Source organism: Mobula birostris, chromosome 22, assembly GCF_030028105.1.
Source record: "Mobula birostris isolate sMobBir1 chromosome 22, sMobBir1.hap1, whole genome shotgun sequence".
Classification (NCBI taxonomy): Eukaryota; Metazoa; Chordata; class Chondrichthyes; order Myliobatiformes; family Myliobatidae; genus Mobula; species Mobula birostris.
In genome coordinates, this window is record NC_092391.1 from 12,169,251 (window position 1) to 12,183,272 (window position 14,022).

At 43.1% G+C, this 14,022-nt stretch overlaps 2 protein-coding genes across 4 annotated transcripts in view; one reads left to right on the forward strand and one right to left on the reverse strand.

The window, feature by feature from the left end:
• The window catches only part of fbxw2 (F-box and WD repeat domain containing 2), a 38,307-nt gene extending 32,739 nt beyond the window's left edge, over window positions 1–5,568 (reverse strand). The window contains exons 1-2 of one of the 2 annotated variants that reach the window (XM_072240016.1): window positions 5,433–5,568; window positions 4,694–4,856 (exon numbers count right to left, since the gene is read on the reverse strand). The gene's annotated coding sequence lies outside the window, so the exon portion shown is untranslated. The remainder of the gene's footprint in view (window positions 1–4,693; window positions 4,857–5,432) is intronic. The other variant, XM_072240015.1, reaches the window with a different exon arrangement.
• Window positions 5,569–6,154: 586 nt separating this feature from the next.
• Window positions 6,155–14,022, forward strand: part of slc2a8 (solute carrier family 2 member 8) — a 40,709-nt gene continuing 32,841 nt past the window's right edge. For both annotated transcript variants that reach the window (XM_072240019.1, XM_072240018.1), the window contains exon 1: window positions 6,155–6,245. In XM_072240019.1, coding sequence (XP_072096120.1) covers window positions 6,184–6,245 — 62 coding nt within the window. In that variant the 5' untranslated portion in view covers window positions 6,155–6,183. The remainder of the gene's footprint in view (window positions 6,246–14,022) is intronic.

Sequence of the window (14,022 nt, forward strand, 5' to 3'; positions counted from 1 at the left end):
TGAGGGTCAAAGCGAGCATAGAAGGCATTGAGCTCATCTGGAAGTGAAGCCATGATTTCACTCTACAAGAGGTGATAGTATTCAAGCCCTGCCAAGATGTCGAGCATCTATCATTGATTTAAGTTTAGTCTGGAATTGTCACTTTGCCTGCCAGATGGCTTTCCAGAGATTGTATCTGGTCTTTTTATAACTGTCTTGGTCATCAGACTCAAATGCCTCTGTTCTGACCCTCAGCAGATGCATATCTCATGGCTCATCCAAGTCTTCTGGTTGGGGAAAGAAGGAATCTACGACTGTTTTTATAAAGTCTGTAACAATCGTTGTGTATTCATTCAGATCCACAGATGAGTCATTGAACAAGGCCCAGTCCACCGACTTGAAGCAATCCCGTAGCCACTATTCTACCTTCCATGACCACCTCTTTGTTGTCCTAATGTCTACAGGCTTGCTCTTTAACCTCTGCCTGTATGCAGGTAAAAGGACAGGCACAAAAAGCAGTCTGGGCAATGAATGGTAGGCATTCCTCATCTTACTATCGCAGTGTTCTATTGTGTTGGGACCTTTGGTTATACAGGTTATATGCCTTGCCCTACCTAAAATACTCCAAATATTTTGGAACATTTTTTCTGGGGTTTTTTTGGGAATCAATAATAATAAAAGCTAAAAGATTAACGTTATTTTGTCACACGGTCATTAAAACATACAGTGAAAAATGTCACTTCCACTAAACCAAATCAGTGAGCATTGTGCTGTGTACAACATGCCCACAACATACTAACCCTGGAATGTGGGAAGAAACTGGAGCATATCCTTCAGAGATATCCCCAGTGTCAGCTGATAAAGAAAATCTACAGGGTGTGCTAATATCACAGCAACGCAAGTGATTTAGCAGCTTTGCCAAATATGCTTATCATTCAATATTAATGTAAAACTGGAGAAGTGCAATCTATTATCGACACACAGTTACACTCCTATCCAAGTCCCCAGCTTGGAGTTCAGGAACTGAGCATCCTCAAAGAATAATGATTGACGAAGCATCTTGGTTTCAAATCTCTCAACTTCCATTCAAAATGAAGATTGTCAAATGTTTTAATCGAATAGCAAGTCTCGAGGCTTAAAGCTTATTCACCAAGGTTTAATCAATTTCCTGCTTAAGAGAATAACTACAACTTTCCCAGCTTATCTAAATCACTGCCTGGCCTTACAAATGAACAAACTTATTGTGCTGAATAATTCATCAAAACTCCAAACTGCTGCTTCCACCAAGCAATTATAGATTCTGTTCCAAACAATGATCTCTACAGTTCTTCATGGAAAGTGTACATATGACGTTCTCCATCCCCTAAATTACCCTGGCAGAACTTAGCAGGTCAAGTAGCGTGTGCTTGGTGGGGAAAGAATACTTCAGGTTGAAGCCTGCCATTAGTTCCAGTTTGTTGCACGAAATTCTTGCATCTCTAATCTATCCACAATCACTGGACAAGTATAAGAGGGAATTCCACTACATAAAGCTTGACAATGTAATGTATTTGATTAAGAAAATTCTTTGTAGTGAGCAAGGCTATAACTTCAGAGTCAACAATGACGTAGACAACATGGAATAGTTTTTACACTGAACAATCCTTCATGCAAATCTCAATGCATACAAACCACAGAATAGAATATAAACAGCAAGGATGTGATGCTGAAGCTTTATAAGACATTGGTCAGACTGCGCATGGAGTTTCATGAGCAATTTTGAGTCCCTTCTGAATATTATTTGCATGATTTGTTTTTTCCTCTGCACAATGGGTGTCTGACGATCTTATTTAAATGAGTTCCACTGCACTACTTTGTTTTGAGGCTGCCTGTAAGGAGACGAACCTCAAAGTTGTATAATGTATACATACTTTGATAATAACTTTGAACTTTGTGCTGGATTGGAGAGGGTCCAGAAAAGGAGCGTTTGATGGCGCTGGACTTGTACTCACTAGATTTAAGAATGAGGGAGTCTTTCATTGAAGCCTATCAAATACTGAAAGGGCCAGATAGAGTAATGTTTTTGATAGTGGGCAAGCCTAGTACCAGACAGCACAGGCTCAGAATAGAACAACAATGTCCCCTTAGAACAGAGATGAGGAGGAGTTTCTTTAGCCAGAGGGTGGCCAACCTGTGGAATTCATTGCCACAACCAGCTGTGGAGGCCAAGTCATTGCTTATGTTTAAAGCAGAGGTGTTTAGCTTCTTGATTAGTAAGGGCATCAAAGGTTACAAGGAAAAGTCAGGAGAATGGGGTTGAGGGATAATATATCAGCCATGATGGAATGTCAGAGCAGACTTGAAGGGCCAAATGGCTTAATTCTGTTCCGAGGTATCAAAGTTTATTCTGCCCAATATGCCAACTTCATTCTATAACATTTTCCACCATTCTCAGTGGTCAAACTATCAGTCTGACACAAGCACTGCAATTAACCTCATCTTTCCCCACTATTCACTCACTCCCTAATAAATGCATCTTCATTTTTGTCCCAGACCACACATATGGTTTTGACAGAAGGGTGAATCTGCCACATTTCTCTATGCCAAAAAATGGAAATTTTTAATTAAACCAGCATTCAAATTTGACCTGCAACTTTAGAAGGAATACCAGGAACCCATATTTATAAGTTGGGAAAAAACATCCTACCATTAGAACTCCAGAACCAAAGGTCATGGGTGAAGCATGAAAGGTGAAATGTTTAAGGAGAATGTCTTCACTCAGAGGAGATTCCAGCTTAAGTGGCGAACGTGGGCTTGATAAACATTGATGTGAAGTTTGGATAAGTACGTGCAAGGGAGGAGTATAGAGGGCCGTGGTCTAGTTGCTGGTCGTTGGGACTAGGCAGAATAGGTTTGCCATGGACTAGATGGGCCAAAGGGCCTGTTTCTATGCTATAGTGCTCTATGACTCGAAGCAATTTTGAGTTGTGCATATTCATGACAAAGAAATGAAATAAAATCACACAGCAAATTGGCACTGCACCAGCTTTGTCACCATAACCACCTATTACAACTCTATTAATGACTATTCACAATTCCTCAGTCAACCCCTAAATCCATTGCACCTACTCCGAACGTAAAATCAATCCCAGCCACTGCAAATCCAAATGACGTAATCTTGCCCCCACAAATCTCAGAATCAAACCCCCTCACTACCCACTGAAGAAAAGACAATTGAAGGCATGGAATAGCATATCAGCTAGTCTAACATTAGGGAAACTCCTAGAATAGTTGCTATTCACCTATTTTTTTCAGAATCTGGGTGTTACTGGTTAAGGACAGTGTTCACTTCCTATTCCTTGCTGCATTTGAGAAAGTCAAGTCATTAAGGAATATGTTGACAAAGTACTTATAAAAATGTATTGAGCAGAGATGATAGGGATTTATGAAAGGGAAACCATGTTTGCTTCTTGTTTTAGAGAATCTATTCACGCAAGATACTCAAAAGGTCTTTAATAAAATGCCACAAAAAAATGACATTAAACAAAGAATACATGGGACTAGTGGTGACATACCAGCATGAAATGATTAGCTAAACGACAGCAAACAATAGGAATAAATAGCTCAGGCTTTAGTTTGCAAAACCCCACCCGTTCACAATCTACACTAATACAATGAATGAAAGCTGATGGATTATCAATAGTTCCACTTATTATCAGAGAACATATACAATATACAACCTGAAATTCTTACTTTCTGCAGACATGCATAAAACAGAAAAACCCCAAAGAATGAATGATAGGGTGAGGATTTGACAGATGAAAAAATATGAATTCATTCGTATTTGTTGAATAAAAGAGTATTATAAGATGTTATTCAGATGAGATTCCTGTCCTTATTCATCTCAATGAGTCATGTACATGTGGAAACTGCAAGCAATTAAAAAGGCAATCATTCAGTGAGCTTGATTGAAAAATAACCAGAGTGTAAAATTAAAGCAGCTTGCTGCAACTATATTGTGCCCTATGAGACATTGGTATAGGTTTGTTATTGCCATATGTACCAAGATGCTGTGAAAAGCTTGTCTTGCAAACTGTTTATATTATAAGGTATAATATAAGGTATGTATAGTGCCTGGAATGCTGCATACAGTCACAAGTATACTCAGTGGCCACTTTATTAGGTACACCGGTTAGTTAATGCAAATATATAACCAATCACTTGCAGCAAATGAATGCGTTAAAGCAAGCAGACATGGTCAAGAGGTTCAGTTGTTGTTATGCCTTGTTAATGAGAGGTCAGAGGAGAATGGCCAGACTAGTTCAAGCTGACAGGAAGACAAATGTAACTCAAATAACCACATGTTACAACAGAGGTGTGAAGAGGTACATCTCAATGTACAATGTCAAACTTTCAAGTGGATGGACTACAGCAGAAGACCATGAACAGACACTCAGTGGCCACTTCATCAAACACAGGAGATACCTAATAGAATGGCCAGAGTATGTAAACCAACCCAAGGAAATACGTGCAACAGAGGAACAGTAATGTGTACGTAACACAATGAATGAGACAGAAAGAAACTGCACAGAAACAGGTCCTCAAGCCCAGTGAGGCTATACCACCTACCAGCCATCCATTTACACTTATATTAATATCATTCTTATATTACCAACCTCTCATCAACTCCATCACTTACCCTACCTACTGGCATTTACATTACTGATTCACTAACCAAACAACCCACACGTCTTTGGGGTGCGGAAGGAAATCCTCAGCGTCACAGGGAGCACCACATTGATAGCATCTAGGGTCGGGATCAAATTTGGGTCTCTGCCACTCTATTATCTGGACCACCAAGAAATGGAAGGTGGGAGTTGGAAATGGTAGATAGGATCCTTTTACAAAAGAAATCAAGCAGATTAGAGCTCTATTCTCTACGGATTAGATCAGAAGAATGGGTTGTCATCTAACTGACATAGGTCACTTTCAATAAAAATATTTATGATTGGAGGAAAAACATAAATCGAAATTTCCTTACAGAGAGAACCCTTTGAATGTTTAACATCCAAAGGCTTAAGAACTCATATCACACTGACTTTTTATGACAGTAGCCAAACTCAAACCATTTTTAAATTAATCAAAGGGTATGAAATTAATGTAAGAAAGGGGGATAAAATCGATGATCTTACGGGATGTGCAGTAGAAACAAGAGGCTAAGTAGCTTCTCTCAGTTAATGCATTTTATGGTCAGCACCCAGCTACTCGCCGCGCTTCCTCAGCCAAACACCCACCAGCTCCCCGCGCTCCCTCAATCAAAAGCCCAGCAACTCGCCGCAATCCCTCAGTCAAAACCCCCACCCGCGACTCCCGGCCCGATGGAGAAGGGAGGGCCGGGACGAACCACAAGCCCACACTCCCACTAGGTCCGCACGCCGTTAGGTAAAGGTAAGCATCGGAGGAGACGGGCTCACCATACACCGAAGGCTGTGACCATAGCTGCCGTGGGCAAGAGCCCGGCGGAGGACATCAGCTCCTCACACGGCGACCGCCACAGCCGCCGCCGCCCGAATCCTCAACCACAAGTCCAAGTTGGACACGGCCGGAAGTGGCGTCACAGTAACGCCGCGACTGCGCCTCCGTCACCTCCCACGGCCCGCGCACGCCGCCGCCCCCTTCCCGCGCATTGATTGGTCGCCCGATCAGAGCAGGTGCACATGCGCATTTACAATTCAGCTGTCAGATCTGAAAGAAGTCCTAGCACCGTCCACGGCGTGAGTTACATGTAGTTCATAGATTTGTCACTCAGGGATGAATCTCTGATGTGATTCGGGTATTTACATCCCCAGCGCTCAGGGGGAGAGGGAAGATATCTTCGCCTATAACAAACATGGCGGCGTCTTGTGAACCAGGGGTGTCACAAGGGGATTATGCGCATGATCGTGTCGCAACCGCCTGCACGACAGCGGAGCTTAGGGAGCGGAAATATGATGGCAAATAGGCAGAAAGAAGTTCCTACAGCCGCCATGAACTCCCATATCCAGCCTACTGAGGCGGGGGCAGTGGCCCGGGTCCAACGCTGAGGTAGCGGAGCGGGGAGAAAGGCGGTGGGACGGTTGTTGGGGAAACGCAGGGGGTCACGTGAGCCCGCCGCCGCCCCGCCCCGGAGGTCACATGGTGGCGGCTGTCACGTGAGTGTCCCGGGCTCTCCGCTCCGAGCTTGCAATGTCCGCGGAGGAGCGGTCGCCGCTGCTGCACCCGGTTGTGCAGGAGCAGCAGCAGCTCGGGTGAGTATCGCAACATCATCTTGCTTGTGCACACTCTGCAGTAACTGTAGGGAAATGAAATTTAGATTGCATTTAATTCGTTCGCATGGTGTCTCAAATTTCTTCTAAAGCACACTTACTGCTTTGATGTGTTAAAGTCTACAGCACCTCGGTGCCACCCCCCCCCAATTCAGCAGAGTGAATCGGGAGGGGATGATGCGTTAGGTCAGCGATTTGTGGTTTTGAGTCGCACCCCTCAGAACCGGTAATTTAGGTGCATGGGCATTTGAAATTGCCTTCTTTTTCCCATGCGCCAAATCTGGGTGTTTTAATGCATATAGTGCTCTTGCTACATAAAATCTTATAAAGTGGGCGATTTCAGTAGAATTGTCACTTCAAAGTTCAAAAAAAAAACTGGAAATAAATTTATTATGGAAGTTTTTGATTGTCATAATATGCAACCTTGAGATTCGTTTTCTTGTGGGCGTACTTACTAAGTCCAAGAGCCATGATAGAATCAAAGACCTCAGGCGAGAGGATCGACAAACAACCAACGTGGAAATATAAAACAAAGAATCATAATAAATACATAAGCAGTAAATATTGAGAAATATGAGATTAAGAGCAACACTCACAACACGCTGGAGAAACTCAGCAGGTCGGGCAGCATCCGTGGAAAAGATCGGTCGACGTTTCGGGCCGGAACCCTTCGCCAGGACTGTAGAGGGAAGGGGCAGAGGTTCGAGAAGAAGGTCGGGGGAGGGTGGGAAGGAGAAGGCTGGTAGGTTCCAGGTGAAAAACCAGTAAGGGGAAAGATAAAGGGGTGGGGGAAGAGAGGCAGGGAGGTGATAGGCAGGAAAGGTGAAGAAAGAATAGGGGAAAACACAATGGGTAGTAGAAGGAGGCGGAACCAAGAGGGAGGTGGTAGAGTGACATAGGGATAGGGGAAGGGAGGGGGAGGGAATTACTGGAAATTGGAGAGTTCTATGTTCATACCAAGGGGCTGGAGACTACCTAGATGGTATTTGAGGTATTGCTCCTCCAACCTAAGTTTAGCCTCATCATGGCAGTAGAGGAGGCCATGTATGGACATATCTGAATGGGAGTGGGAAGCAGAGTTGAAGTGGGTGGCTACCGGGAGATCCTGTCTGTTGTGGCGGACGGAGCGGAGGTGCTCGACAAAGCGGTCCCCCAATCTGCGTCGGGTTTCACCAAGGTAGAGGAGGCCGCACCGGGAGCACCGGATGCAATAGATGACCCCAACAGACTCTCAAGTGAAGTGTTGCCTCACTTGGAAGTACTGTTTGGGGCCCTGAATGGTGGCAAGAGAGGAGGTGTGGGGACAGGTGTAGCACTTGCACTTACAGGGATAAGTGCCAAGTGGGAGATCCGTGGGGAGGGACCGATCCCTGCGGAAGGCGGAGAGGGAAAGATGTGTTTAGTGGTGGGGTCCTGTTGAAGGTGACGGAAGTTGCGGAGGATAATGTGTTGGACCCGAAACGTCGACCAATCTTTTCCACGGATGCTGCCCGAGCTGCTGAGTTCCTCCAACGTGTTGTGAGTGTTGCTTTGACCCCAGCATCTGCAGATTATTTTGTGTGTATGAGATTGAGTCCTTCAAAGTGACCCTGTGGGTTATGGGAACTGCGCAGGTATCCTGTACAGAATCACAGAAGACTTGGTCACTGTTGGCATACATATTGATATAATCCCACCTTCCATAATAGTCCAATAGGTTATTGGATTTTGAAATATGTATATAGATACACTTTAAATGCGAGGACTTCTGTCTCCATCACCAATTCATACAGTGGGTTATAGACGCCTGGTGTCAAAATGTTTATTTCATCTCTAGACATTACTTTAAATCTGCACCTCCTAAATCTAATTCCACTGCCAAGAGAGATAGATAATCCACCCTTCTCTTCCCCCCCCCAACATTTTTATTCTGGTTTCTTCCCCCCCCTTCCTCTCCAGTCCTGATCTAGGGTCTTCCCGTTTTGGGTCGACTGTTTATTCCTCTCCACAGATGCTGCCTGGCCTGCGGAATTCCTCCAGCATTTTGTGTGTGTTACTCTGGATACTTCCCATTTTCTGTCTAAGCCCCTCATAAGTTTAACCATTGGAAAAAAGTCTTGATGTTCCAAAGGAAATACAGTGTTAGGAAGTTTGTGAACCATGTAGAATTTTCTCTATTTCTGTGTAAATATGACCTAAAATATGATTAGATCTTCATACAAGTCTGACAACTAAATAAAGAGAATCCAATTAAATAAATAACACAAAAACTTGCTTCATTTACTGAGAAAAATGATCCAATATTACATGAATTAATTGTAAGAAGTATGTGAGTCTCTGGAGTAATGCCTTCTACGAAAGCTATTTGGAGTCAGGTGTTTGAATTAATGAGATGAGACTGGAGGTGTGGGATGTGGAGGTGCCCTGCTCTATAAAATAGACACAAAGTCATGTTACCGACAGAACCTGCTCTTCTCAAGAAAGATCTGTTTATATGCTCCATGCCTCATGTGCAGTACTTCCTGTAACAAACTTAAGTAATTTCAGGTGATAAATTGATGATTGATAAAATAAAATGTTGAAAGGGTTGGACAGAGTAGATGTGGAAAGGTTGTTTCCCTTGGTGGGTGAGTCCAGGACAAGAGACCATAGGGTACTCAGTTAAAACAGAGATGAGGAGAAATTTTTTTAGCCAGAGGGCTGTGGATTTGTGGAATTCGTTGCCACATACAGCTGTGGAGGCCCAATCATTGAGGGTGTTTAAGGAGGAGATTGACAGGTATCTAATTACTCAGGGTATCAAGGGATATGGGGAAAAAGCCGGAAATTGGAACTAGATGGGTGAATAGTTTAGCTCATGGGGGAGCTGCGGAGCAGACTCGATGGGCCGAATGGCCTACTTCTGCTCCTTTGTCTGTGATCTTGTGAAGTTACTTGAGGAGCTGATTGCATGCCAGAATTCCTCGAAGCTGCAGCAAATTTTCTTTTTGACCATAAATATACACACATTTCCCTAAATTTGGACTGGTTATCAAACTTATGGAGGTTTTTAATACTAGAATGAAGCACAGTTTCAAATTAAACCCTGTTCAACCCTTTTTGGTCAAATGGAAAAAGGTTAAAAGATTTGTTAATGCTCAGAGAGCCCTGGCTGGTCTTGAACATGCCTGGCTTCACATCTGTGGTCTCACAACGTCTACTTGGCTTTGTGATGGACTGAGGCTGTGGCCTTCTCCAGCTGCAATGATGCCCGACTTCAGGTCTGTGGTCTCGCAATGTCTACTCAGCTTTGCGATGAACTGAGGTTAGGGCAGGGTTCCTTACCTTGAAATATTTATAATCCAGTCAGCAAGATGGAAATATAGTCCCCGACCAAGTTCTCAGGCAGCAGACGATGCCTTTAGCCTCGCAACAGCCAACAAATCCATCAGATATTCTTGTGGTCCCACTGCAGGTCGATGGGGGTAGGTAGTTTAAATAGTCCAACATGGACTAGATGAGCTGAAGGGCCTGTTTCTGTGCTGTACTTTTCTCTAACTCTAAGGCCGTGGTAGGGGCTACAATATGCTTCACACTACTGTTACACCTTCCCCCATTAGTTAGCAAAAGTGAAAGTTATTGTCAAAAGTACATATACAGTTCCATATCTTACCTTGAGATTCATTTACTTGTAGGCATTTACAGGAAAATGAAGTAATATAGTAGAATTTACGAAGAACTATACATAAAGACTGACAAAGAACCAATGTGCAGAAGACGACTAATCATGCAAATAAAAACTAAAACATACTGAGAACATGAGTTGCAGAGTCTTTGAAAGTGAGTCTAGGTCGTAGAGTCAGTTCAGAATACTGGTGAGTGAAGTTGTCCACCTCACTTCAGGAGCTTGATTGTTGTAGGGTATTAACTGTTCCTGAATCCGGTGGGTCATTAACCCTTTTTAGTCTCCATTCACATTTTGAGTTAAGGCTTGAACCTGAAACATAACTGTTTATCTTCCACAGATTCTGCCTGAGCTGCTGAGTTTTTCCAGCATTTTGATTTTATTTCAGATTTCCAGCATCTGCAGGATCTTATTTTGGATTTTGAAGCATTCATCAGATTGATATTCTCCTTGCGTTTGTCTTGTAAGCAGAAATTAAGTTCATAGGAATGAACGATCCTCTCACTTTGGTTGATAGAATAGTTATGGGGTTGATGTACTTTTCTCTCATATCTAGAATCAGTGGTCACAGTCTCCAGGTAAGGAGTCTGCTATTCAGAACTAAGATGGATGGAAAAGTGGATTGCGCATCTGTGGATTTTTTAACCAAAGAGGGCTGTGAGGATTCAGCTGCTCAGCACAATCTAGCCAAAAAAAAGTTTTTAGATAACTGAGAGAACTGAAGAATAAGAAGTTAATGCAGTTAAGTTCCACTGGAGTGAAAGGTGTTTCATGATCTTATTGAATTACGGGGCAGACACAAGGGGCTGCATAGAATAATATTTCTCATGTGCTTGTATATTAAATTTAATCAAATGCAGCCCTTTACTCCGTCTGTTTCCTGTTTGGGGATTTGATTTTACAAGCTAATGCTGTCTTGATCATTTTTATATTGCAAAGATGTAGAAAAGAAAATTGCTAGGTCTGCCCTTAATCAAGGGTGAGAAACGTTAAATAGCAACTTATGAAATGTTTTCTCAAGGGCACAGGTGTAAATGGAAATATTATTCTAGTTGTAAACTATTACTATCCCATGTTAAAAGTACGTTGTTTAAAATTAATGGCTTTTAGATTGAAAACCAGTTTTTTATGAAGGGTATTTGTGGATCAGAGACACGTGGGACTTGAGCTCCTGATATAAAAAGAAATTGTAGAATCAGTTTCTACAATTTTTCCAGAGAGGACAAAAATAATTCTCCTTAGAAATGTGAAATATTCACTCAGGGCTAGCTATTGAACTTGGATTTAATGCAGAGCACCAGCTAATAAGTTGGCCTGATTTGATGTAGATAATGTCAAGGCTAATGACTCAAGTTGTAATGTAGTAAAGCTGACAGCAACTTTCCATATCTGTACTTCTGAGAAATCTAGAACTTGCCAAGGGATAGATCATTGTTCCACTAGATGCTCTATGATAGTCTTCGCCAGTAAGTTCAATACTAAAATCTTGTCAATTGCCAGGATAAAGGAAGGCTTGCTCAGCTGCTCCCCACTCACTGTGGAAAAATAATTATAAGTGCAGGTAAACTTTTTCCAGACAAGTGCACAGATGCTGTAGATCAGGGGTCCCCAACCTTTTTTGCACCACGGACCGGTTTAATATTGACAATATTCTTGCGGACCGGCCGACGGGGGCGGGGGGTGGTGTTCAAGTAGGGTTAAACTCACCTCAACATGTCTTTTACAGTTAGGGTCGCCAACTTTCTCACTCCCAAGTAAGGGACAAAAGTAGCAGTCAAATCCCGGGACACTTTACCCCAGGAAAGTCTACCATGACCATGAAACCTTGCACGGGCACCTGTGTGCGCATGCGTGCAGTGCGCATATGTGACGTGCGCACGCGCATACGTGCTGATTTTTCTCCCACAAATCGATTTTGCCTTCATCTTCTGGACTATACATAACATTATTTCTACTTTATATAGGCTGTGTATTTATCATATCAGTCCTGCTTTTACTATATGTCAGTGTTATTTATTTTCAGTTTTAAGTGATATTTGGTATGATTCGTTAGGTTATTTTTTGGGTCTGGGAACGCTCAATATTTTTTTCCCATATAAATTAATGGTAATTGCTTCTTCGCTTTATGCCATTTCGGTACTAAAGGTTTCATAGGAACGCTCTACCTCAGCGGAGGAAATACGGGACAAACCAATTTAGCCCAATATACAGGATGTGCCCGGCAAATACGGGACAGTTGGCAACCCTATGTTCAAGTTCAACAGTGCGTGACAGGGAATGAGGAAAGGTGCAGATGACTCATATCGTTTCCTCACGGCCCAGTAGCACATGCTTTGTGGCTTGGTACTGGGTTCGTGGCCCGGTGGTTGGGGACCGCTACTGTAGATCTAATTTCACAAAGCAGAGTCCCATTATTTTTCCAAAGTCAAAAACGTAGGACTTTTAAAATTTAATCTGCCCTTCCTTTTGTCCCTCTGGTTTCACAAACACAAGAAAATCTGCAGATGCTGGAAATCCAAAGCAACACACACAAAATGTTGAAGGAACTCAGCAGGCCAGGTAGCATCTATCCATCCCTCTGGTTTGATCACTTTTGTTCTGTATAGTTTTAAAGCAGGTTTGTACTTCCCTGTATAGTGTGTATAGGCGAGGATTTCTGGGCAGATGGGCCTTGTCACCCATGATTGGCAGCTCATCTAGGAGAAGGCAAACCCTGATCTCAAATCTCTGTGGCCTTGCAGCCATAACCACAAATAGGAGCAGGCTTCAGGAGTAAACCTCAAGGGGGAAAATCTGGAGCTGAGGCCGCTAAGGCAGTCCTATATTGAGTTCAATACTAACTGGCAACTCCTGTCATGCTCCTTGTGCCAAAATTTATCTGTCTCAGTTGTTCCTTTGGATTCATCAGCTGCATGGAGAGGAGGAGCCTACTGCATGGGTAACATATTGTGCTGCCCTGGCTTGCATATACAACTAGGATGCAACAGACACTGTCGTCCTTCACAAACAGAGTGGCTCTTCCTTTTGCCCTCCCTTCCTATGGTCAAAGAATCTTGCAGTGTTTTACTTGTGTAGCGCCCTGAGAAAGGTTTCACTGCTAGTGTAATGGTTTCTGTGTAGCAGCAGTGTTTGGGTTATGACTGGAGATAACGAGGGCTTTGGAATATGCAGGATCTAATGAGGGAGGTGTTTTTCTTTCTTGTGTGCCCGAGAGCAAGGTATTCATGGCTTTTGTTCAGCGGAAGATGGAGGGAGAAGATGCCGGAACAGAGAGGTTGTAGACTGCAGAACTGAGTGGATGTGGAATGGGGTTGGGAGTCGATGATGTCCGGGGGCAGTCGATGGAGAACGAATGGATGGGAAAATCATGACCTCCAGTGTGCACATCAGACTGTTTGATTAAAATGGGCCCTTTTCTTTTTGTTTTCTTTAGTAACCCTCTAGTCAAATTAAGAATTATAAAGCTAAATTGCATATGGTGTACTGTTTGTTATTTTGTGGTACTGACTTGCATTGGGAACACATCTCACAGCATCTACACAAGTGAGATTTCACAAGTTTGGCAGGCTGGAGAGTGTCTTCCCCTAGACTAATGCCTCCGACCTACCTGAGGGTTACAATTGTGGGACGTCCTTTAATCCTGAAGTCGTGCTCTCTTATCCTAGAATCCCCTACCATGAGAAATAACTTTACCATATCTAATCTGTTCAGGCCTTTTAACATTTGGAATGTTTCTGTGAGATTTCCCCCCCCCCCCCCCCGCCCCATTCTCCTGAACTCCAGGGAATACAGCCCAAGAGCTGCCAGACGTTCCTCATGTGTTAACCCTTTCATTCCTGGAATTATTTTCGTGAATCTTCTCTGAACCCTCTCCGATGTCAGTATATCATTTCCAAAATAAGGAACCCAAAACTGCACACAATGCTCCCAAGTGTGGTCTCACGAGTGCTATTTAGAGCCTCAACATCACATTCCTGCTCTTTTTATTGTTTCATACCTCATGGGTACCTTGTGACTGTCTTATGACCATGATGTAATTGGTTATCTGATGAGCATGATGTAATGGTCTTGTGGAGGTCACATGATGTAATTTTCCCACCGATGTAAGGTCATGTG